This window comes from Leptosomus discolor, chromosome 14 (assembly GCF_034619465.1).
Source record: "Leptosomus discolor isolate bLepDis1 chromosome 14, bLepDis1.hap2, whole genome shotgun sequence".
NCBI classification, from domain to species: Eukaryota; Metazoa; Chordata; class Aves; order Leptosomiformes; family Leptosomidae; genus Leptosomus; species Leptosomus discolor.
In genome coordinates, this window is record NC_141404.1 from 18,518,786 (window position 1) to 18,542,047 (window position 23,262).

Consider the following 23,262-nt stretch of genomic DNA (forward strand, 5'->3'; position numbering starts at 1 on the left):
GAAGACACACGTTGCTACAGCACTCGGTGCATGGAGATGCTTGATGGTATTGTCAGCACCCCCTGCAGCAGCTGCTGAAACTACAGGTACAGGTGTGTGCAAAGTCTCACTGTTCAGCAGTGCTCCCTCAGGAACTCAAATACTTAAAAAAAAATAAATAAAATTTTTAAATTGGCCCTGAATCTTTATAGAAAACTGAGACATGGTCCATTTTTAAAACATACTGAAAAGTGAAAAAAAATAATATGAAATCATATAAATGGTTCATAAGAGAATACACCTGCAAGCTGCACCCTCAGACAGTACTGATGATGAAGATCTCACCAGCTGTCACACATGCATGGAGGCCTATCTCTCCATCAACAAGCAAACCCTGCCCCAGCCCACTTCCCTCTCCTGGGCAGAGCATGCTGTCCTGCTGGAGCCATGGCCACCTTTCACACGGGAACTGTGCAGTAAGACAAGCCCCACCATTGCTCTCCATCGGACACCATCAGCCCCGATGCTTGTCCCAGCTCTGTGTACGCTCTCGGCCAGGTCAGACAGCAAAGCAGGTTTTCCCTCTGCATTTGCACAGATGGCACCCAGAGCATGAAAATGATTTTTCTGTCTTTGGGGACCCTGCTTGCTTCACAAGCCCTAAAGATCCTGTCATGTAAACATGTACAAGAGCTTATTTAGATGGAGAAACACAGTCTCACCACAGGACCTCAGGGAGATATATACTCCCTAACTGTGAGCACTGAAGGTTGTATTTTTTTATGGTAAGTGATCAAAAGATGTTAACAAGTCACCAAGACGCAGTTTGCCCCTGAGCACTGGTGGTTTTTATTGGGCCATCTGGGCTTTACTGCAACACAAACAGCATTACCAACGATTGTTATTAACATTATAATCATTAACAGAAAACCACAGTGCTCGCATTTCAGGTGCCGTCTAACCTCTTGCTGCACATCCCAGGTTTCTGAAGGTTAGGCTGGGATTTAGAGGACAGCCTGCCCAAAACCCACCAGCGGTGAGTGTGCAGTGTCTCTAGGCACCCAGCATCCAGCCCTCCCGAGTGCAGAGGCTACAGTCGCACTTCAAATATCCTTTTTTCTGCTTGGAAATTACCTTGGGCAGCAGCTGACAGCCCTCCTGCTGGGGGCCAAACTCCACCTTCCCCTTATACCACGGGACAAAGAATCATTAACACCTTTGTTTACAGGTATATATGGTTATGAGAACATACTGTTTTTCAAAGCCTGATCCATTTCTCTGTAAGAGGGGAACCCTTGACTTGCTTGCACTCGAGGAGAAGATGGCACAGGGGGGCAATGTGCATCAAGTCACCAAAAAAAAACCACCCAAATTGAAAAGTGGGGAAAAAACCCACTCAAAAAAGTGCATTTCTGTTACAGTATGTATGTGGATGTCCATTACATAGACAACATGTTTGATGGAGTAAATGAAAATCAAACATTTTCTCCACTAGCTCGCTCACTCATCTCATCATCTTTCTTCTGTTGGGCATTAGGTTACAAGTATCAGTCACTTTCCTGGTTTTAAGCATTTTTTGCTCAGAAGCTGTCAACAGATGACACTTGCAGCAGCAATCCTCCTCCTGGAGAGGATATCTTCACCTGAGCTCATCCCACCTCATTTTAGGCACTAAATTGTGACATGTGAGTCAGTGACAGCTCCAGTAAGCACCTGAGGTAGGAACAGAGGGGAAGGCAGAAAGACAGCTCGTAGAAGACGTCCTGCACCAGTGTGGAAGGAGAAACATTTGGTCTGTAAGCGCCAATAATTTACACTTTTGAATCCTAGTATGCCTAAGGAGGAGGAAAGATCTAAGAATAACCCAAACAACCCCAAACCTTGGCTAAGGCAGAGTTCACCCCATGCACCCCATCTTGGGGGCACCCACTGTCCGTCTCCTAGTCTGGCTGCACTTCAACCCTTTGTTAGGTCCAAAGTGCAGCTCTCCAGGGCACCACCAGGAAAGCAGGGAGCAGAACAGTGCTTTATAGAAAACCATCCATCTGCAGTGTTTGCGCACACAGTCCTCGCTAAAGTCACAGCAAAATGGTGCATAAATTCTTACTACAGTGCACTAAACCCAGAGAGTTTGATTCAAGATGCACAGGAGAAAAACACACAAGGAAAAAAAAAATTAATTGTACTTTGTCTAGATAGTGCCTTACTTTGCAGTGTGGTACCAGCCACACAGAGGGAGCCAGGAGTCTCAGCTGATAGGGACTGGCACAGCTCCACTGCTTTCCCGTGAAGCCAAGCCAATGTAAAGACAGATGCAGACTGGGTCCAAAATATGAAGCCACAAAAAAGGTTCCTTTAAATTATTGAAGACACACTCACTTCTGGCTCCCATGACTGCTTTTACAGCTCTCTCTCCATTCAAAGCATCATCACCCACCCTTCAAGCAAGATTATTTTCCTTTTCAATTGGACTTTGACTCAACAGCAAATTTAATTAACTGACCTAATGGACTAGAGCTGTGGTCTGAAAAAAATAGAAATAAAAAACAACTCCCACAAAACACACAACAGAAAGAACCACCACTGCAGCCAAAAAACCACCCCAAGTTAAAACAAAAAACCTGGAGAAAAAAAAAAAAAAGTGGCTTATGCTACTGCTTTGTTGAGATGCAAAATAATAAAAAGATCCTGACATTGCAAGGTTCAGCTTCTCCATGCTGGCAACTACTTCCTCTTTATTGTCTTTTAACAAAAGATCCCGAAGCCCTTTACAGCTTTTAATCTGCACAATACCCAAAGACGACAAGAAGGCAGCTATATGGGGAATACCACCACCCCCACCCCCATCCCAGAACTTCAGCCAAGCTGCATGCTGATACTCATTTTATTAAAACCTCATAGATGCACACAGAATAAACTGGTGCTTTACTCCCTGTTGGGGACACACTTCCACCAACATCCAAGGCATCTCCACCACTTAGGTGAACACTGAAGGTGGCTCAGCATCTTCACCACCACTACATCCCCTGAACCACCTCACTCGCTTGACACTGCAGACACCTGTGCAGGAGTCCCGACTCAGAGGTCCTCACAAGAGGGACTCTTGGCTCCACTAACAACAGGAGGCAGCGCAGACACGGAACCAGCAGAAGACAGTACGTACAACAACGTGACCAACACCTCTGGCTCCAGCCAGATATTGGCTACCCAAACCACGTATCTAAAACAACAGGTCCTGATCACAGCAAAAGCAGCAAGCCCAACGACACCTGCAGCAGTGCCGTGCCCAAGCTGAGTGTCACCCTTCAGTCCAAGACAGCCACAGGAACCCGGCCCTGCTGCTTCTCTGAAAAGCTCTGCATGCTCCTTCCCAGCTTTGGAGCTGCTGGTGACATTTCTGGCCTGGGATTATTTATTGCAATGTTCAAAGCAAGCAACACCACTTAGAAAGTGAAGCACCACTTAAAAGGCATGCCACTGATACCCAACTGCATTACATATGATTATAAATCAGCTAACTTCCCATTGACTTATTTGAGAACACAACCATTTGCACAGAAAAAAAATAATAATCAGACATCCACTCGTTAACGCTAACTTTATCAGCCATGGTGAGGGGCAGCATATTCCCCTCACCCTTCTGACTGCACAGAGCTGCTACTCTGTTTGCATTTCTTCTTCTATTAGGAAAAGGGGAAAACAAAGAAAAGAGTATTTCACACCTGTCACAAGATCACCTGATGGAGGCTTCCAAGAACAAATTCATCATTGCACATGCAAGGTACAGTCAGGGTGACGTGCATGTGAAGCAGTAATTAATTATAGACTTCTTGCTGAGGAAAATTCTGAGCATGAAGGGCAAAATTTAAATTGCTGATCAGCATCACTTTCGTTGTAACATGTTTGGAAACAAACAAATGGCTTGGAATTAGGCTCCTTGTACCAGCTTTGACACGTGTATCCGCCATGTAAGAAATAAAATTTAAAAATACTTCAAAATATGTTCTTTCAGATGCAGATTCCTTTCTCTTCATTGAAAGATGGTGAGTAATGGGTGGCAAGTTGCCAAAAAACATGTTTGGGAAGCATGGGAGCCCAGTGTGGCAGAAGAGTGTGCATCCCACCACCCAGCCCCTCTGCTCCTCCAGAGGGAAAGAAGGTCTGACCCTGCTCCTGAGATCCACAGCACACATCGGCTGGGTGAAGCCATGGTGTGGGAGGGAGACCCACCACTTCCTAGGGGTCCCTGCAGCCCTGCCCAAGACCTCCACGCTGCAGAACAGCAGAAAAGGCCACCGGCCACAGCGCGTCCACAGCCTCAGTTCAGCCCCACCACTGCTGCCCAGGCTTCAGGTGAGAGCACAGCTGGGGACTCATCCCTGCCCTTTACCACTCCTGCTCCGAGCAGCACACCCAATTGCTAATTTCTCCTGTTTTCATGCCTAGAGACCAAAAATAGGAGATTCAGAAACTGTTTAAAAATAAGAATTCCTATCCCAGCCAAACATCTCCAGCACTAACAAAGCTCTCAAGTGAGGTTATCTCTGGGACTCCTCCTGGCCCACAGCCTGCATGGTCTGTGTCTTAGTCTACCTCAGCTGTGCCATGCAGGGCTTGGCAACAAGTCCCAGCCCTTTAAAAATAAAGACATGAACAAACCTGCTTACAAAAGAGGTGATGTCAAACACCTATAGGTGCACCATCTCACCAGCAAATTATGCCAAGTACCAGAAGTTATCTTTGCCAGTGTTTGGGCTCTGGGATTGTTCAATACTTCCCTGTCATTCTTCTAATTTTTGACTTTATGCCCAAGTTGGTTGCTGCTGAGAAGTGCCATTAATGCCTCCTCCTCTGCACAAAAGCATTCCCAATGGCACCAATCAAGTGCAGGATCGACGAGGTGTGCTCCCAGACAGCTCCAACCATCAGACGGCAATGCTGGGAACAGCTCTGTAGAGGACGGAGTGCTAATTAAGCTTCCCTGGAGACCCCAGCGATGGTCACCCCTTGTAGGGTGGCTGATGGGACAGACATCATCCTGCACAGGCTCATCTGCACACCCACAGCTGCTTCTTTGTTCACCCCTGAGACAACCAGGACTGTGCCAAGTTGTTAACACCGCCACATCTACCTGTGAACACTAGGCTGGCATTTTCCAGTTCTTCCTGTGGAACCTTGAAGCTGAAGGACTCATTGTAGAAGGGATCTATCGTCCCCCGCATGCAGGAGGTCTTCTTGGTTTTTGTTAATTTTAATCCATGAACAAGCTGAATTTTCACAAAGGGATCTAACAAAAAAACACAAAACACAGGCTCTGCGTTATGGGCGTCACAAGTCAGTACTCCAGTTTGTGAAGGCTGGGCACCGCACGGATGGACCATGCTGGAGAACAGCATTTGGAAATGACTGGGACTTGTACCACAGTGCTGCTCCCAGGGATTTGCAGTGGAGACAAAAGTCATGCAGCTGGATTAAAAATGCTCCCTGCCAAAACCACAATTAATGACAGCCTTGATAGAGGCCAAGCACACTGTTCTTTTTGGAAAATGCCAATATTCTGGCAGCAGCAGTGGCTGGGTCAGGGAACAAGGGAAAAACATCTGAGGACATACGTATGATGCAATTGCCAGCCAGCTCAGAAACAGCAGGAAGCAATGCATGGACACTAGAAAAACCGCAAGCCATCCACAGAGCAGCTAGATATCATACATGAAACCCCTGCAACATTAACACTCAGGCAGCACACAGCATCTGCAAAACACAGTGCAGCCACAAACAGGCTGCCTTACAGAACACAATATGGGTGTCATTTAGAGCTCCTAGTTCCTCACCTCACCCTGGTTCAGAGATTTTTATTTTGAATATAGCAAAGGTATTCACACCCTCCATTTTAACTCAGAGTAATACTTTCATTATTCTTGGCTATATATACAAAAAGAATATCCAGAGCCTTGTATTAATTGGAACTGAGCATCCAAATCCCCCTGGGTCCCCCACAGATTGCAGCCTCACCACTGATCTGCTTTAAAAGCACATATAATCTGTGCATGAGTAAGGTGAGAAATGCACTGCCCTTTACCTGAACCTTGGCTCATGTCCGTCTGAAGAAGCTGTTTTGCTCTAATGATGTCCACGTTCAGTCTTCCCGCACTGGGTAGGTAGTTCAGTGACAACAGGAGCTCTCCCAGCTCCACTTCATTCTGCGAGGAAAACGGAATGTGGAAATTCAGAACAGAACTTGGAGGGGAAAGGAAGAGCAGGAAGAGACAAATGGGATTTATTTAATTCCTAAGTGCCTGAAAAATAAATTTTAGTCATGCTCTAAATCGCAACCAAGAACCATCTGGTGGTACCTCATGCTGAGCAGAAACAACAAAGAATACTATCCTCAGGTGAAGATCGTTCTTTAATCGCTGATCCTTCACCAGCTTTTCAGCAGTCATGAAAAGAGGACCTATAAGGAGGAATGAATGCAAGGTGAGTAGTTTCTACCTGCTCCATTTCGAACGGTTCCAGGTGGTTCTGATGTTACCAACCTCACATCGTTATTAACGTACCACACAGACCCGTTGGAGAAGACATCCTCTTTCCTTCCCAGCCCCCAAGGACCACACCAGCCTCTTGGGAAGTTCAGGCACGAGATGGTTATTGCACTCGTGCGCCACGGGAAGGCAATTCAGAGGAGACTTTCCCTCTGCCTCTGGCCCATTCTACCCAAAGACCACAGCACAGCTTAACTGTACCCTTGCTGTTCATCAGACTGTACCACAGCCATAGCTTCACATCAGTATACCTGTCCTAGCCACTATTTCTTCTCCTTTTACTTAATGATGCTTAAAACTAGTAATTAAAAGAGAGCTGGAGAACTGACATCACTGCTCCTCAGACGTGACAGCTTAAAATAACCTCCCCCAGCAGCATGACCTGGCTCTGAGATGTTGTCATTCTCAGATGCAAAATACACACAATGAAACAATTCTGAAAAAACATGAGCCAGCCCAGGCAGGGCATTGGTCCACCTGCCCCGTCTCAGGTCTACGCAAGAGTGCAGAGCTAGTTCTTCATTTCAAATAGCCAAACAGTTCAAAACAAAGCGTAGATCAGATGGCCACAGACCATTCCCAAAAGGAAAGGGAGCGACAATCACAACAAAATATCTTTACTGATGACCCAAATATTAGATTACAGCAATCAGAGACTAAAGGACTGGGTAGAAAATAAAGAAAAAGCTCTGAGACACAGTCACAGCCTGAATTGACCCAAAGAACCAGGTTAATCAGCAGAGGGCCAGCACACGAAGTACCCACCCCAGCAAAGCTATCAATGGCTCCGGGGAAACTGAGGCTAGGGCTGCCAGCAAATCCAACCAGTTCACAGCTACTCAGCTGAAAATGGAAAAGCACAATTCCCACGGAGTGCAGAGGAACCAGAGCGCTCGGACTGAACCCGAGGAGGTACTCGGGGAACCCCAAGCCCCATCCCTCTGCCAGGAGCAGCGCAGCACCTCTTGCCTGACCAGCCAGCAGCACAGAACGGCTCCTGCTAACGGCAGGTCACTCGGCTCCTCACCTAACAAGCCAAGCGCTAAAACTGACGTCAGGGAATGGTATTAAAAGTTTTCCCCGAGGCACTTTGTCTCCTCTCCTGTTCCTGTTGACTACTCTCGGCAAAGGCAGCAGGACGTGCATGGCATGCAGGAGCAGGTGGCAGGCTGAGGAAGTCCTGCCCCTCCGATGCTACATAATGCAATTCAATTTAATTCAATATCCTTTTTTGGCTTTCCGTAGAAAATATGGCAATAGGCTGCCTGATTTCACATCAAAGGTCTCTGCGTTTCAGGAACCAGCAAAGCAACCCCTCTGTATTTAACCCTGCACATTTAATGAGCAAAGGACAAGGGAAGCATGGTGAAGGCTGCAAGTACAGCGGCATCCTGACTCAGCCCCGGGCAAAAAAGTGTGGATCTACATCACAGATCCTAAGACAAATCCATGTTCCCTCCTTGCATGATCTGCTGCCCCAGGAGCTAGCTCCAGAGACAACCTGGCAGCATCCACCCCAAACTGGCCAACCTTCTGCCTGACCTTCCCCATAGCCCCTCTCCCCCACATGAAAAATAATCTGATTTCTTAACCCAAACTCTTTTTGTCATATCATCTCTTGGGCCACATTATGTGGCAGTACCTGACTACACAGCACACGTACATTCATCATGTGCATTTTATTCTGTTGCTACAGTATTTTTGCTTCACTGAGAAGGCACCCCTCTTCAGTCAGCTTTTGACAACTCCCATATCACAGTTCTGTTCAATATATGATATTTTAAGTTCCTCCCATCAAAAAGCCATCCCCCAACACAAACGTGACCCAATACACATACAATATTCACAACTTTCACAAGGTCAAGCCATACCTACACACACTGTTGTGCCTAATGGTTGCACAACATAAGGATCCAAGAGAGCCTCACATCCAAGGTGATTTAAACATCATCTATCTAATTTAAGCTATCGTCTTTGGTTTGATTTCCCCCAAAAGCACTCCTCTCAGGTCTGTGGCTGGAACAGCCTGAAGACACATTTATCATCAAGAACAGTCGGTGACTTATAAGTCTATTACAAGGACAGTAAGGAAGCATCGCAGCGCCCACGCCACCCACAACAGGATCCACCTGAGGTACCCCTTGACCCCAGCTCATTTTTTAGAGCATATAACCAACATTTTTAACACACCCAGTCCTACTTCCACTTGCATTCACCACTGCGTCAGGTTCCATGCCGGTTTTAATTCCTAGAAATTCAGGTACATTTGGACAGCACAAATTAGGAAACTAATTAGTGATGTTATTACCTGCTGGGAAGAGACAATCAAAGAGCTCTGGCTGCAAATACCAAACTTCTGGCACAGCCAGGAGGCAGGCTGGCACTGGGCAGGGATGCGGGACCTTTCAAGTCACCTCAAGCCTGGAGTACTGAAAACCCACATTAAGATTTAGGGTAATTACTTCTGCATTTGTCCATTGGTGGAACCTGTTGACCTTATCCAAGATGTGCAGGAACTAAGAGGCTTCCCTTGGTCAGGGAGGAGCAGTGAAGCTCAGCAAGGGAAGACAGATCTCCATGCTTCCAACATGTCTACATTTATGCTCCATTTTAGAAAAATTGCCCCACGTTGTGCACTGACAATATCAGACTGGGTACATAACACCCACCTAGGCACAGGCAGGAGAACTAGGCATCTACCCCACCTGAACCCTCTCCAGCACCATGTACCATAACCCCTGCAGCCATTACTAAAGGAACTGCTATAACATAAACATCACACTGCTGCCTAACCCACAAGCCTTCAATAGATAAAAGTAAAGCTAAATCCCTGATTTTCCATAGGACCTAACCTAACAGGGATATTGACACCTCCAGAAAAATCTTTTTGACTATCTGGGCTTAAATTTGAATAAGGTGAGTTATAAAATACTACACTTCATAAGTGTGATCCACCGAAGTCAGAAGACAGACTACCACCAGCTTTAATGAGTCTCAGATCAGGCTTAATTTCCCAAATCTCAACAGCACTTCTACCCCTTAATGCTTTTCAGGCATGCCAGATTTCTGTTAATTATTTTAAGGGAAGGAACGTGCAATCCAACTCACAGAAGCCATGGCAGGACAGGTGTGCTCAAAGCCAGCAAGAAAGCAGCAGCCTGGTTGCAGGCAGAGCACCAGCAGTGTTTGCAGCAACAACAAAAGGTGTTTTCAGAAGGAAACCCAGATCCCCGTATAGCTCACCTCCCTGTACAAGTGACTCAGCCTTTTCAAGGCACTTAACTCAAGCAGTGAATGGCTTCTGATCTTATAAATGCATTATTTCTAGCTTAGCCACAAGGATCTAGGAAACGTGCTTCAAATCCTGCCACAGTGCCTGAGGGGACGTCGCACATTTGAGAAAATGAATCAGTGCCCAGCAGCCACCACACGTTCCTCCCCGGCACATTGGAGCGGCACTGCGTGCCATGCTAGCATTCTCCTGTTCTTTGGCCACCTGTCATCACTAGCAAACATGCAAGGAATTAACAGGTTGTTCCAAGCAGCCCGAGGTACAAGGCATACCTCCTCAGGTTTTCGCTCCCTGTGCTTTCCCCGACAACCTCACACCACATTGCTGATGTGACAGTCTTGCTAATGAGACATGCTGGTGGCACAGTTTGTGTCAGAGATGAAGATGCAGACAGAGCTGTGGCTTAACGGACTCGCTGGCTCCGTGAGAGACACCTGGGGAGCACAGTGAGGTCCACTGCAACATGGAGAAACAGGACCCTTCTTCTTATGGGTCAGGCAGGAGATTCGGGTCAGGGAGGGATGAGTGGCCACAGAGGTCTCGGGTGGCTAATGAGGCCACAGGAGCTGCCCAGGATGTTTCTCCAGCCCACAGACCCACTGAGCTCACCTGCACCTTGGAAACTCTCCGTGTTGCCATAACCATTGACCCCCATGGCCATTACCTTGTTTATAAGCATCTCCATCAGCAATGGCATTAAGATACATCTTGCTGGGGAACTGCAGGCACAGAAGCACGGCTTTTTTTTTGTCACACTGGAGCCTCCCCAAACCTCAGACTCATATAGAGGCCAAGCTGAGAAGAGGGATGCAAGTTTACGCACAAGAGGTGTCATTGGCACCTTGTTCACCACAGGGAAAGGAAGCGCCTTAATTTTACTTTTCCTAGGTCTTTTTATCAGGAAACCAAAATGCCGTTGGTTTCACCTTGAATATTTTGTTCACAGAACGCAGTGTGCAGAGGTGCCCCTCAGGCACCGCCATGCAAAGGCATCATTTTAGTTTCCATTATTATGCTGATGATGCGCTGATTTCTGCCGAGATCCCAGATGGCCTTGGAAAAGTAATTTCCTGTTTGATGAGGCGTCAGAGTGACACCAAGTTTGGAATGTCCAAGACTCTCCTGAAGCTCTGATTGACATTTCACTCCTGGCTGTTCCTCTCCGCAGCTGTATTACACAGTCAGGCATTTGGATTTGCTGCCTTGGACTTGCTTGTGATCCAGAACCTTCTGCAGTTACTGTCTGGGTTGAACCAGACACACATAAGAAGTTTTGTGGGTTTTTTTCTTTTCTGTCACCTATGAAACACAAAGGGGCTACCTCAAGGGAAGAGGAGTTTCTAATTAATGCCATTCGCACATCTTGTTTGGATCAGGGCAATTCGTTCCTCACAGCGCCCCCCTCACCTGCCATGACTGTTCACTGTGCATTGCTACACCACCAGCAAAATTCTGCAGCTGAAACCCTTCCCAGTTCCCGACGGGAAACAGAGCGCATTACATCAGCACAGACATCTATGCAACGCTCCTAATGAAGTTTCAGATTGATTTTCCTCCTCAAGGTTATCTGTGATGATACCTCCAGGCACATTAGAAAACTGATGGTTTAGAACAGCTTGCTCTAACGGGCTTTCTACAGCATCCTGTGACACACAGCAATCATTTTGGGAAGGCTAAGCTATTAAGGACCAGAACCTGAAAAAAAAAATATATACTTGCCAATAGATAAGAACAGAATTACCTATGTAACAGATGCCGAGTAGATGTATGATGAAACGAGTCACAAAATCCCTTCTAAAGTTTAAGTGGCTTCGCATCAGTTTGGATGGCCATGAGAAAGCCTCTCCTGTGCAAAGACCTTTGGGAAGAAGATTTCCTATGGAGAGGTCCTGCCCACAACCCCCACCAACCCCTCCTTTGGGCTCCTCCTCAGCAAAATACACCTCACAGCATCCTGGTCCTCCATAGAAAGGGCAAAGATTGAACAGCACAGAGGGGAAGTGACCAAGATGACAGCTGGAAGCAAGAGAGACAGATAACGATAGAGAAAATAAAATTATCAAGAAGGAAAATTTCTCAGTGCTGGAGGTTTAAAGTCTAGAAAAAGAAAGGATGAAAAAACCACTGGAACTGATTTGGAGAAAATATAAAGATAGAGAGTGAAACAAAGATGGTAGAATGTCATAAGCAAAAATACGACAAGCCACAGGTTAAGAGCCAAAAATGTCGTCATGACGGACAAGAGCCCATTATGGCATCCTGTCACAGTTCCTTCAACTTCAGTGACCTGCGGGGTGGTGGCATTCCATCACCAGCCAGGCTTTGCCCAGGGCATCTCTCCCACCGGACACGGGTAAATCGCCAGGCTGATTTTAACATCCCGTTAATGAGCGAGCATAGCCCCATGTAACCAAGCCACATCCATCATCAGTGATCCTGCACCATTCCTTTAGTTAAGCAGCCACTACGCTTTTGGACAGTAAAACAAAAGGAAGAAAAGGAAAAAGCCCTGACAACATTCACTTTCATATTTAATTTCCTATGACTGTCGCAAACATGGACCCCCGTCCCACACCGATGCACACAGCCTTAAGTCAACGGTTCTGCCAACTCCCTGAACCACGCCTCTGCCTGTCCAACGCTTTACGCCTGTACGAGAGATGGATACCAGCATTATTTTCAATACACTGCGCTCCCCAACGCAAGGCACCATCCACATTCCCCAAGCATGGCTCCTTCTCAGGGCTGCAATGGATAAGCCAAGGAACAAACCAAGAACAAACCTGCTACACACACAACTTGAGGCCTCCAAGCCACATGCCATAACCCCGCACGGCAGAACTCGACATGGCACCCAAGAGGAATGCTCTGAAATCAGTCATTATCTGAGTCTCAAATTCCTTTCTCCCTTTTCCTTCCCAAACAAGGCACAGTAAGAGCGACAGTGCAGTACTTGTTGCAGGCTTATCCCTGAAATTGGAATCAAAAATTGCAGAGAGCTGCCATAGCAAAGCTACTCCATTTGTGGAGCAAATACCATTTGGAACAACAAAGCTGACCGCTCATTCTAGTGCACTCATAGCACAAAGTTTAAAAAGCAAGTCCAATACATATTCCCTGTACTATAAAAATGGCTTAATTTGAGGTAAGAAGAAATTTTTTTGCTATTTTCCCACCACGACCAGGCAATGTTTTTTTTCTTTTGCAGAACGATCTCCAAGCTCTCATTACTGCTGGTCTAAAACATTTATTCCTGCCCACTCAAATCTGCAAAAAGAGAAATGAATCATATGTCAATAAAACTTGGGGTCCTGAACATGTGTTTCAGAATTAATCTTAGCGGCAAAATGTGCGAATCTGAGCCCAGCTACAGCAAGGCCTGCCAACTTCATTCATGGTAATTAAGCAAAGCCACACGCATATAAGGGGATATTTAAGGAGCACGGAGTGTTCCTATGGGGACTGGACCGAAGAGCTACTCCATGAGCAGCTACTGCACTTTAGAAACACATTAATTACCCTGCATGAAAAAAGCTCCCAGAACTACCAAGGATAAAGAATTTGGCAATACCTGAACTGACATTTTCTACAAGGACTAAGTTCTTCTGCTTAGTTGCTGGCTCTGATGACACACTGGATGGCAGCTCCCCTGTGCCTCCGCTTTGGACTCAATCCCCCTAAGCGCTCAGTGCATGATCCAAACTAAAAAAGTACTTATGTCCAGGTAAGTCTTTTGCCTGAAGCTTCGCATCAAGTGGTTTATTGCACTGGGCTGAAAGGACAGCACACTGCTCACCCACATTTGGGCTCTCTGATGACCCATTCCTGACATAACGAGCACAGCGATGCTGCACAAGCTGCCTCATTACACCCAAGGTAAGTTCTCAGGCTGCTGGTTAACAAGCAACTCCATGGGGTTGTAACGAAGATATTCTGCCAAATGACGATGGGCTTTCACCCATTGAGTAGCTGTACGTCCCATCCCCAGGCCTAAGGAGCTTATCCTAGTCCAGCTCGCAGTGGAACCAACTAGTGGAGCCAACAGTGGAGTTGTTGGCTTCAGAAGGTGAACCACGCCTCAGCCTGGGAGCACCCACTCATCCCCGTCAATACCACACGCACCGAAAGACTGCTGGCATCCCCCATCTTTTTTAGCAAGGCTCACTCATGCTGGCATAGTCCTGTACTGAGGCAGCATCCCAGCTCTGGGCTTGATGGGGCTCAGCATGACGGCAGGACAAGGACTCAGCACCTGACTTTATCAGCACACTCTACGGCAATGGCTTCCAGGCAGATACAGCAAGTGCAAAACATATGTTCATCTTAGCCAATAACCATTTAGGTCACTTTCTCTGCCCTTCCACAAACCTTGCCCCATCCGACTCCCACCATGAAAAGAAAACCTTCACAGCTCCTGCCATCTGGATTCTTTTTCCTCTGTCTCTCCAGCTCATCATGTTTCTGTCTATAAATGCCAGAAAGAGGAAAAAAAAAAAAAAATCACGTATTTTGTGTCTTTCATCTTTACATATCATGTCTATGACTGTTTATTTTTCTCTCCCTCCTGTTACTGGTTTTCCAAGCACCTGCTTCAGCATTTTCTCCAACACGATCTTTATCGTTGGCAAGGTGCTTCTGCCAGCTGCTGTTCCAGGTCAGAGCCCCAGGGCAGCCAACCCAGCCTGGCAAATTTTCATCAACTAACAATCAGAACTGCACCACAGCGGCTTTGCGTTGCTCTCCAGAATCCGAGGACACCTTCTACAAAATAAAATGCTATTGCACTAGACTTTTTGTCCCCATCTATCATGATCTCACAACACAAAGTACACTCCAGTAGACTCAACTTCAATCCAACAGGAAACTAGTAAAGGCTGTCTGTCCTTCAACTAATCAAGCAAAAACGGGGGAAGTATAAAAAAAATTGTCAACACGTCAAATCTATCATTCTACAGGCAGAATCTTCCAACTAGCAATCAAAAAAACCCTCACAAATTTCTAGCACAAGCATCACTGTTATTGAAAGATACTAAAATGCAGTTTTTCAAAGTAATAAGCTTTATTGCTTTACTTCTTCCAGGATTTATTTTAACGCTTTGATCAATGAATTTAATTTCAATCACCACTGATAAAATACACCTTATTCAATGAACTTTAAAAATCTTATCACTGAGAAAACAGGGGAAGATGATACCAAACATCCTCCCTGAATGTCCTAGTACAAGCACTGTTGTTCTCTTTGTGGTTGCAATCCTCTGGGTAAGGTAAGGTAAGGTAAAGTAAAAAGAACATGGAAGTATGAAAAGACCAAAACAAGGCACCTTCCGAATCAAGGCGTGAAGGACTTCTGCTTAAATTAAGTTTTTCCATATGATAGCAAGCAGATGAATGCAAAAGGCTCGTAAGGTAAAGCCTGCCCATTCAAACGGAGTAGCCTCGTTTCCTCCTTCCTTTATAAATATCCAAAATGCCAATTTCTGCGTAAATAATTTATCTGGAATCCCAGTGAAGCAGACAGCACTGCTGAAAACAGCAGCAGCTTTCAGTGAAACTTTGGAGAGGGAGGGAGGAAGGGCTGGCTCCAAGCTTGGCACCCAGAGGCAGAGATGATCTTGTCCAATCAAGGTCTGTATTAGCTGTGGAACGAATCCATGTTTCTAATAAAGAGATACATAATACAGAGAAGTATTTATCACGCAAAAGAAGGGTGGGGGAGCAAGGCTGTATGGTGTGAATCACAGTAGGGTAACAGGATGCAAAGAGGAGAGCTCTGTCTTCAGATACACAAGCAGAGCCTGCGACGAATGCTAGTACCAGGAAAAAAAAATAAATTGCAGGCATGTGTAACACAGCTGTCCCCTCACCCCCGACTGCCACTCTACCGAGCAAAGCAGATCCCACTGACATGAAGACATGTCCTACATAAAGACACGCTCAGGGACTCCATGATTTTGACTTCTGCACAACTTTCAAAACTTTCCTTTTTGCCTGAATATTGCTCAGGCTAATCCCGTCACCCTCCTACTTCTATTACAGCAAATCTAGTCAGTTCTCTTGCAGTTATCAGGGGTGTGTTGATCTTCCTCCCCGTTACACACTACAGAAGGTCCAAGCAACAGGTAAAAGCGCTCTCAGCCCCTCTGCACACAGAGAGGGGGCAAAGCAGAGTCAGAGACCCAGCTGGCTTCACATATAACCACTGCTCAGTGGACTGTAATTCCACAAGCATCTGATCACAGGTTTCCACTCCAAATCAGACCCCCAGACCCACACCATAATCAGCAGTGAGGTCAGTGATTTACTGTTCATCTTATCTAACACCTCTGGCTATGCCACACGAACACATATAAATCAAAGAAAATATGAACCATCCCATTTCACACAAGGTCTTATTTCAGCAAAGGCCCTAAAACTTAGAAATCACAATCCCAGAGCTGGAAAGGAACTGGAAGAAGCACCCCTGTAATAGCAACCCTGAGCGGTACTCCTGTCCTTAACACAAACATTTGCTATGCTCTCAGCTTGGCTTTTTACAGGGTCCTACCCCTCTAGCTATGTGGATGATACTGCTAGTAGTAAATTTGGTAGCCAACAACCATTCCTGGTTACAAAGCTCAGACCAGACCATCCCATTGAACAGCTCTTTTCCTGGCTGGCAAAGAGGTGGCACTGACCAGGGCCCTTTCCTGAGAACAGACATGGAAGCACACAGACCCTCTGCATCTTCTCTTCCCATCCCATCGGTTGGTCGAATCTAGTCCAAAATACATGCTCAAACTTGCATGCATGCAAGTGCGGCTTACATCAGACAAAATCTATGGCAAGTTTATTTATTTCCTTCAGGGACATGATGAAAATAAATCTACCACTACCTTGCAAGTTTTTGCTCATGCATTATGCCACAAGTCTGTAGAGATTTTTGTCTTCCATACACTTTACTGAATCAAATAATTACTGAACTGGCACCTGTGGCTCCCCTCACGTCCCCAAAGCACAGTCATGTTAACAACCATGGGAGTGACCCAGATGGGACAGTGTGATTGCAGTGTCTGGGAATGGATGCAGGCCACTACAGTGACAAGATTTTCCAAAAGGTGCAGACTTCTAAAGCAGTCTTGAGTTGTTCTCATTAAAACTGACATAGGATCTTTTGTCATGCCACCTCCTTCAAATATGAAAGACTCCTCTACCTCACAGTGTTAGTTATTAAGACCGGTTATAGGCCCACACTATTTCAACCCAGCAGATACTGTATTAACAAGATGACAATGACTAATTAGAAACCACGTTACTTGCCAACAAGCAAAGGAACCGCACAAAAAAACAGCAAGAAAAATAGTGGCAATAATTCTGTTACCTGAGAACTAGGCACAAGGGCTTTCCACCAGTGTCCGCCTTTCACAAGGTCTACATCACTCAAGGGCATTGACACTTTGCCAATAACACAATGGCGTGAGAATTTGTCAAAATCCACTACGGTTAAAAGCAGAGTTCTTCTCTGGGCTTCTAAAAAGGGGATTTCAAATGTGTACCTCTCTTCAAAAACCGGGTTCTGCGTTTTGCGTTTCACTCCGGTCTGCTTGGAGTTCTTCTGATCAGGAAGAAGGCAGATCTTCACGTAGGGGTTGGAGTGAGCCATGTCTTGCCGTGAACCATCGTAAGAAATTGGAGGAGGCAGATCTTTAGCCTCAATCACTCGCACTATTAGATAATTATGCAACAGATCGTACTGCGTGCTAAAATGCAGCATGCCCAGCTGATACTTCGATAAGATCTCCTCATCTGTCAAGGAGTCCATATCATCACTATTTGAGTCAAGAGAGTACAGTCTGGGTTCAAATTTTCTAAAATAGTCATCTGGGGTATAGGTTTTTCGCAGGATAGTTGGCTGAACTATTTCTTTCTTAGCTCCTATTATTCCAAACTCGATAGGTTTAATATCAATTAACGGAGAACTTGGCCTCCTCGACTCTAAACCTAAACGAGAGAAATGCACAAATACAATGGTTAGAAATTCAACTGAAGCCATTACAGGCACAAGTCAACTTGTTCTTCTTCGGGTGCAGCTATTCTGTGTCTGTGCAATGCCCAGCACGGCAAGCTCCCCAGTGGGACTTTTCACATTTACATTGCGAACAATTAATAGCACCCTTAGTTACACTGAAGTGCCAGCTCAGTTACACGTTCCCCCCACCGTCCATTTTCACGTGGAATTACCATGCACATGCTTCAGCAAGAAAAACAGGGCTGGCCCCTTCCACTGTGTTCCTGCAGAACAGGATAAGATTTTAATCAATGTACCTTCAACTTGACTTGATTTGCTGTCTAAAAGATGAAAGAGCAAGCACTACAGTTTGATTTTCTTCCCCACAAGAATTACATTAATGTTGGAAGGATGACCTTACTTGAAATCCTCCTCGTGAGGCTGTAAGCGGACCGTGATGCATCTGAAGACGACCGCCTTCTGTCAGGGGAAACATTCTGAAGAGCAGGAGGCAGCTCACTGATTGTATTACCAGAGTCTCCATCTTTGTCCTCATTTTGGCTGCTTATCCTGTTATAACAAGAGACCTTTGGGTGATTCAACCCAGTAAAAGGAGTATATACAGAATAAAAATGCATTCTAGTATTCTGGGTCTAATCTTGGGTGCACACCCTTGGATGCTACAGGGTATCTCCTGATCTATCTGGCAAGCAAAAGGCTGAGCAACTGACTTCACACCTATGAAAAAAAACAGATTCTTTATCTTTCTGCCTGTCTTTCAAACAGAGCTATACCAGTATTTGAGCACGACCAAGGCCACATGGGCATGTGTGACTCAGATCTTGATCAGAAGTATTATAGTTGTCTTTAAGAGAAGAGAAAAAAAAACAAAAACCCACAAATCCCAAACAATAGCTTATTGCTGTAAATTCACAGCTACGCTTTGGAAGCACAGACTTCACCAGGAATGAACCAGCATGGGAAACCACCATGCTCAAACATCTCAAACATACCACACACCTCTCAGTAAAACATTGCTTTGCAGGTACACCACTAAGGTTTCAAAACTCAATCTTATAAACACAAATCATTAAGAGATATTTATTTTCATGCCTTTTAAAATAACTGGCTGCTTTTTATCCAATTCTATAAACCAGAGGTGATTCCCACCAGACAGTAATTTTACTGCCCAGGGGCCTCGGTGGGTCCAGGGAGGTTGGCAGGATTTAAACAACAAAGCAAGTTTTGATGAGAGCTGTAGCATCTTTAAGAAGACTCTACAGAAGACTGGCACCATAAAGAAGTCCATGTGTAATTCTCATTTCAGTTTTTTATACATACATATACATATATATGTCATTTTCATATAAAACAACATTCTGGTTAAAAACCTCAACGTGTCACAGCCACAGTGGCTCACAAAAGCAGTCAGGACCTCCCAGCCTTGATTGAACGAAGAGCAAGAGCTCTTCAACTCAACAACTACAGGAGACAAAGCCTCCAACTGCATGTTCAGAGGGGAGTGGCTGCCGATCAAAATGAAATCACACAATGGTACAGGATGTGTAGTGCATCATGCAAAATAAGCCTTTTGGTTAATCCACAAGACAAAGTACTCCAAAAAATAGCAGCAGATCACAAGGAAAGCATCAGTGTGAAATGAGCAAAGCAAGGCGGAATACTGTGTGAGTTTTGCTCCCGATTCACCCTTTCTACATGCATGGCTCAGATGGGTATAAACGAATATGTTGAATCATTTGCTTTAGTAACCAATGACTGGAGTAGAGCAATAAATATGTTCTGCAAAAAGCAGTAAACTCACATAAAAGCTCCCCCCCAGTATAAAATAGATTTAAACTGGAAATTCTTATCCAAACACACAAAGTTCACGGCAGTATCCACGCAAACCTCACCAGTTCAGAGTCACACAACTCATCCACATTAAAATAAAAGTAACGTGTTAAAACCAAGCCCTATGCTAAAAGTGACAGACAATATTTGCACAACTCCGCATCCTACTAAAGGTAGTCCAAATCATGTGGTTTGACCTATAATCAGCACTTGGAACAGAAACAGCTTGTTCATGCCTAAATGTGGGCCTACACCATCATAGGTAGCATTTGGATATTCTTGTGTTTCAGAAGCAAATGCACAGAACAAGGAGAAAGCAGGGTGAAGAGGGAATCAGGAAGAAAGGCATTAAGGATGTTCTACAACGAGTAAATGTAATAGTAAGCTAATAACATACAGATGACCTTTAGTAAGGAAATTGCTAGAGCCACAATAATTTTTCCTCAAATAAACTTTGGCTCTGGTTAAAGTAGCTCTGTTTCTGTTTAATCCAAACCTTCGGGAAGAGAAGTCGCATCCTGATTTCAATTCGGTCTCACAGAGTGTGCACTGTTTATCTCTGGGATTTGTGTAGAATATTCCATAATGGGCAGCTCCAACATATACCCTTGTTCCCAGCCCATTTCTTCAAAGACCAGGATGCAAGTGCTCCTCATGAAATAACAAGAAGCTACCATGCATTCAGGTCAATACAATTAGACTCACTTCAGTAAGATTTTTTTTTTTTTTTTAATAAGTTGCCACTGTAAAAACTTCAGAAAGTGAGAAAAATCAACAGTCTCCCAAGAGGAAGGGCTTAAACTTGCAGCTTTAATGTCCTCTCCTGATTTTCCAGGACAACAAGGTGTCTCAGAGCTGCCAAAGGGAAAACCTATGGGCAAAAAATAAAGGATGGATTATTAAGTATGAGCATTCAGATGTTTGCTAGTAGGCCAATGAAGACCATAAAAGCAGTTTTCCCCTGGGGACATGGTGCAGAGATAAGGAAGGAGCAAATTGCACTCCACATTACACCAGTGTCCTGGGCCCATGAAGAAGTGGCAAGATGGAGAGATCTCAGCTGAAAATCTAGATCTATTTTTAAAACACTTTCAGGCCGCAAGCCGGGAATACAATAAATTGATTTGTTCCCAAATTCAATGCCTGCGTCTAAATGCAGAATATGGTGGTGTCAAATCCATCTTCCACTGTAGGAGTTTCCACTGAATCCAAAAGCCCCCTTCGCAAAAATAAAAAAGAAAAAAGGACGAGGGATCAATTGGCATACACGGATCTCTGAGCACTTAAAAACATACCCACTAAACACCTTATTCTGAGACCAATTCCAAACTCTTACTCTGTTCACACATCTAACTCCACACATTGTTTCCTACCTCCAAAAACACATAGGGAGATTTAGGAGTATAAGATCAAGACAGTGAAAATAGAAATCTTCGGCTGCTGAATTCTCAGCCGGCAGAGGCTGCATGGAATTGTTTCCACCTTAAACCTGCACACACAAAAAGTGTGACGCTCCTATTCCTCAGCAAACAAAATACACCATTTCTGTCTCTTGCCTTTTACTCCCCTTTCCTCTTTGTCTTCCAGACTCTTGTTCCTCTACAGGTTCATTTTCTCCCCAATTCCTCTCAGTCACATCCCCTCAGCTCCTTTCCCTCTCCATATCTCTGCTTCTCTCTTTGACCTCCTCACTTGACTCACTTCTGGCTTCCTTCACCATTTTCCAACAAAGTCACCCTGGAAGTTTAAAGCACCACCATCTTCCTTGGCACTACTCTGGATCTATCTCAGCTCAAGAAGAGGAGCCAACAGCCTTTTCAAGCAATCAAAGCCTGATATCCACCTTCCACATCAAGGTGCGTTAAGAGGCGTCCTTAGAGATCACAGGATTTGCAACAGTGCCACAGGAGACGGCAACTTCAGTGATCTAAGGCACGGCAGCATCCATGCCACCTCACAAAGCCAAGCTACTTCTCTCATGTGTCCTCCTCTTTGGTTCCTGCTGCCCCTCTCAGGCATTACCTCTGGGAATACGCCTTCTCTCAGCACTACAGCAGAACAGGGAGACCAGATCGCCTGAAGCTGGAAGGAAAGATGACCTAGACTGTGGTCCTGGGGACCCTACCCAGGGCTGCTAGCACGAGTAGATGCAGCATAAAATGCAACATGGTTGAAAAACTGGGACTTTTTTTTTTTTTTTTTCCAGAGTGTGTTGTCTTCTGCTTACAGCCGTTCCAGTAAGTTAACTGTAGAGGCTTTCAGATGCAGCAGGACTGGGGGAAAACAATACAGGCTGGAGAGAGCATTTTATGAGTCCAAAGGTCTCCATGTTCTCTGCCTGTGGCAAAGTCCAGCCCATCTGCAAAGTCACCACACATCTGGGTTTTGAGATCAAAGGAAGAACAGAGTTTCAATGCTTACAATGCCCCTTTAGCCAGACAGAAAGATCCAGCAGTCAAAAACTACACCATGGGACAATGACCCCACACTCCTAAACACACATGAAGTCCCTTCTATTCCTCAGCACACCAGAGAAACTCTGAAGCACCCTCTCACAAGCCTGTCTACTTGTTCCCAAGTATGTAATTGTTCCTGCAGCAATCTTTCTACATCTAATACTGCAGCCTCATCACTGTGTTCTCCTGTGCACAATGCTTTCCTATTTAGCATTGATTTTGTTTCCATTTCCCATTAATTGCAGGTGAATCTATTTCTGGGCATATATCAGACTCTTAAATGTGCTGCTCCACATTTAAAAAACACTCTAACACATCTTGAACATCACTATTTTTATTGCTTCAGTATTAATTACCATCCTATTCTACCTGAATTCAAAAGAGTATATAGACAAGACTACAATTTAAACATGAGACAATTTGTCTCATGAAGCAGCAAGACATGGACCTTCCAGACCTGACACAGAATAAGAGTAGGTACTCATAGGAGTAGATAAAATCAACCGAGTGTTTCAGTGCCCAGGTACCAACTTCTGAGCATCACACGATGCACTAAATGGGCATCTCCTGTGCCACAGCTTCTGGACACACTGAAGCTGGGTCCATCAAATGAGCTGCTCTCACAGAAGACAACCCAGCCCAGCTGACAGAGCAGCCACTAAAAGAGGAGACCTCTTGGTTCCACTAATGCCTCCACAGGGTCACCTCTGTGCTGCAGATTCCCAAGTGAGAGAGAGTAAAACAGGGAAGATTTCACTGACTTTGTAATAGATTTGCAATTACTAATCAAAGCCCCAGATAAAACCTGGCACTGCTGCTGCTGTTCTTTAATGATTCAAGAGGAAATCTTGAAGAGTACTAAGATGACGTAGGAGATCAAGTCTTGCTAAATGAAACTTTAAATTAATTTCCCCTTTTCAGCATGTATGAGGTACACCTTTCAACTCCCTCTATGATAACCACCTTCACGCTAGGATAAGAAAATATTTCAAACCTCATCAGCATTTCAGCTAAGTTGAAGTGCTCCCAAAGGTCTATTTGAAGAGGAAACAGGACTGAAGATGAAAAGCATCTTTAGAAAAGGGTGCACAGCTAAACCAGCTATCAGCTTGCTGTGCTAACTGACAAAATAACTTCTGTCTTACCTATCAGAAAAGT

At 45.0% G+C, this 23,262-nt stretch overlaps 1 protein-coding gene across 1 annotated transcript in view; it reads right to left on the bottom strand.

Moving 5' to 3' along the window:
* Positions 1-23,262, bottom strand: part of SYT17 (synaptotagmin 17) — a 39,951-nt gene that overhangs the window by 11,497 nt on the left and 5,192 nt on the right. Inside the window, exons 4-7 of the mRNA XM_086473109.1 lie at positions 18,219-18,367; positions 17,171-17,790; positions 6,059-6,179; positions 5,111-5,266 (exon numbers count right to left, since the gene is read on the bottom strand). Coding sequence (XP_086329235.1) covers positions 5,111-5,266; positions 6,059-6,179; positions 17,171-17,790; positions 18,219-18,367 — 1,046 coding nt within the window. The remainder of the gene's footprint in view (positions 1-5,110; positions 5,267-6,058; positions 6,180-17,170; positions 17,791-18,218; positions 18,368-23,262) is intronic.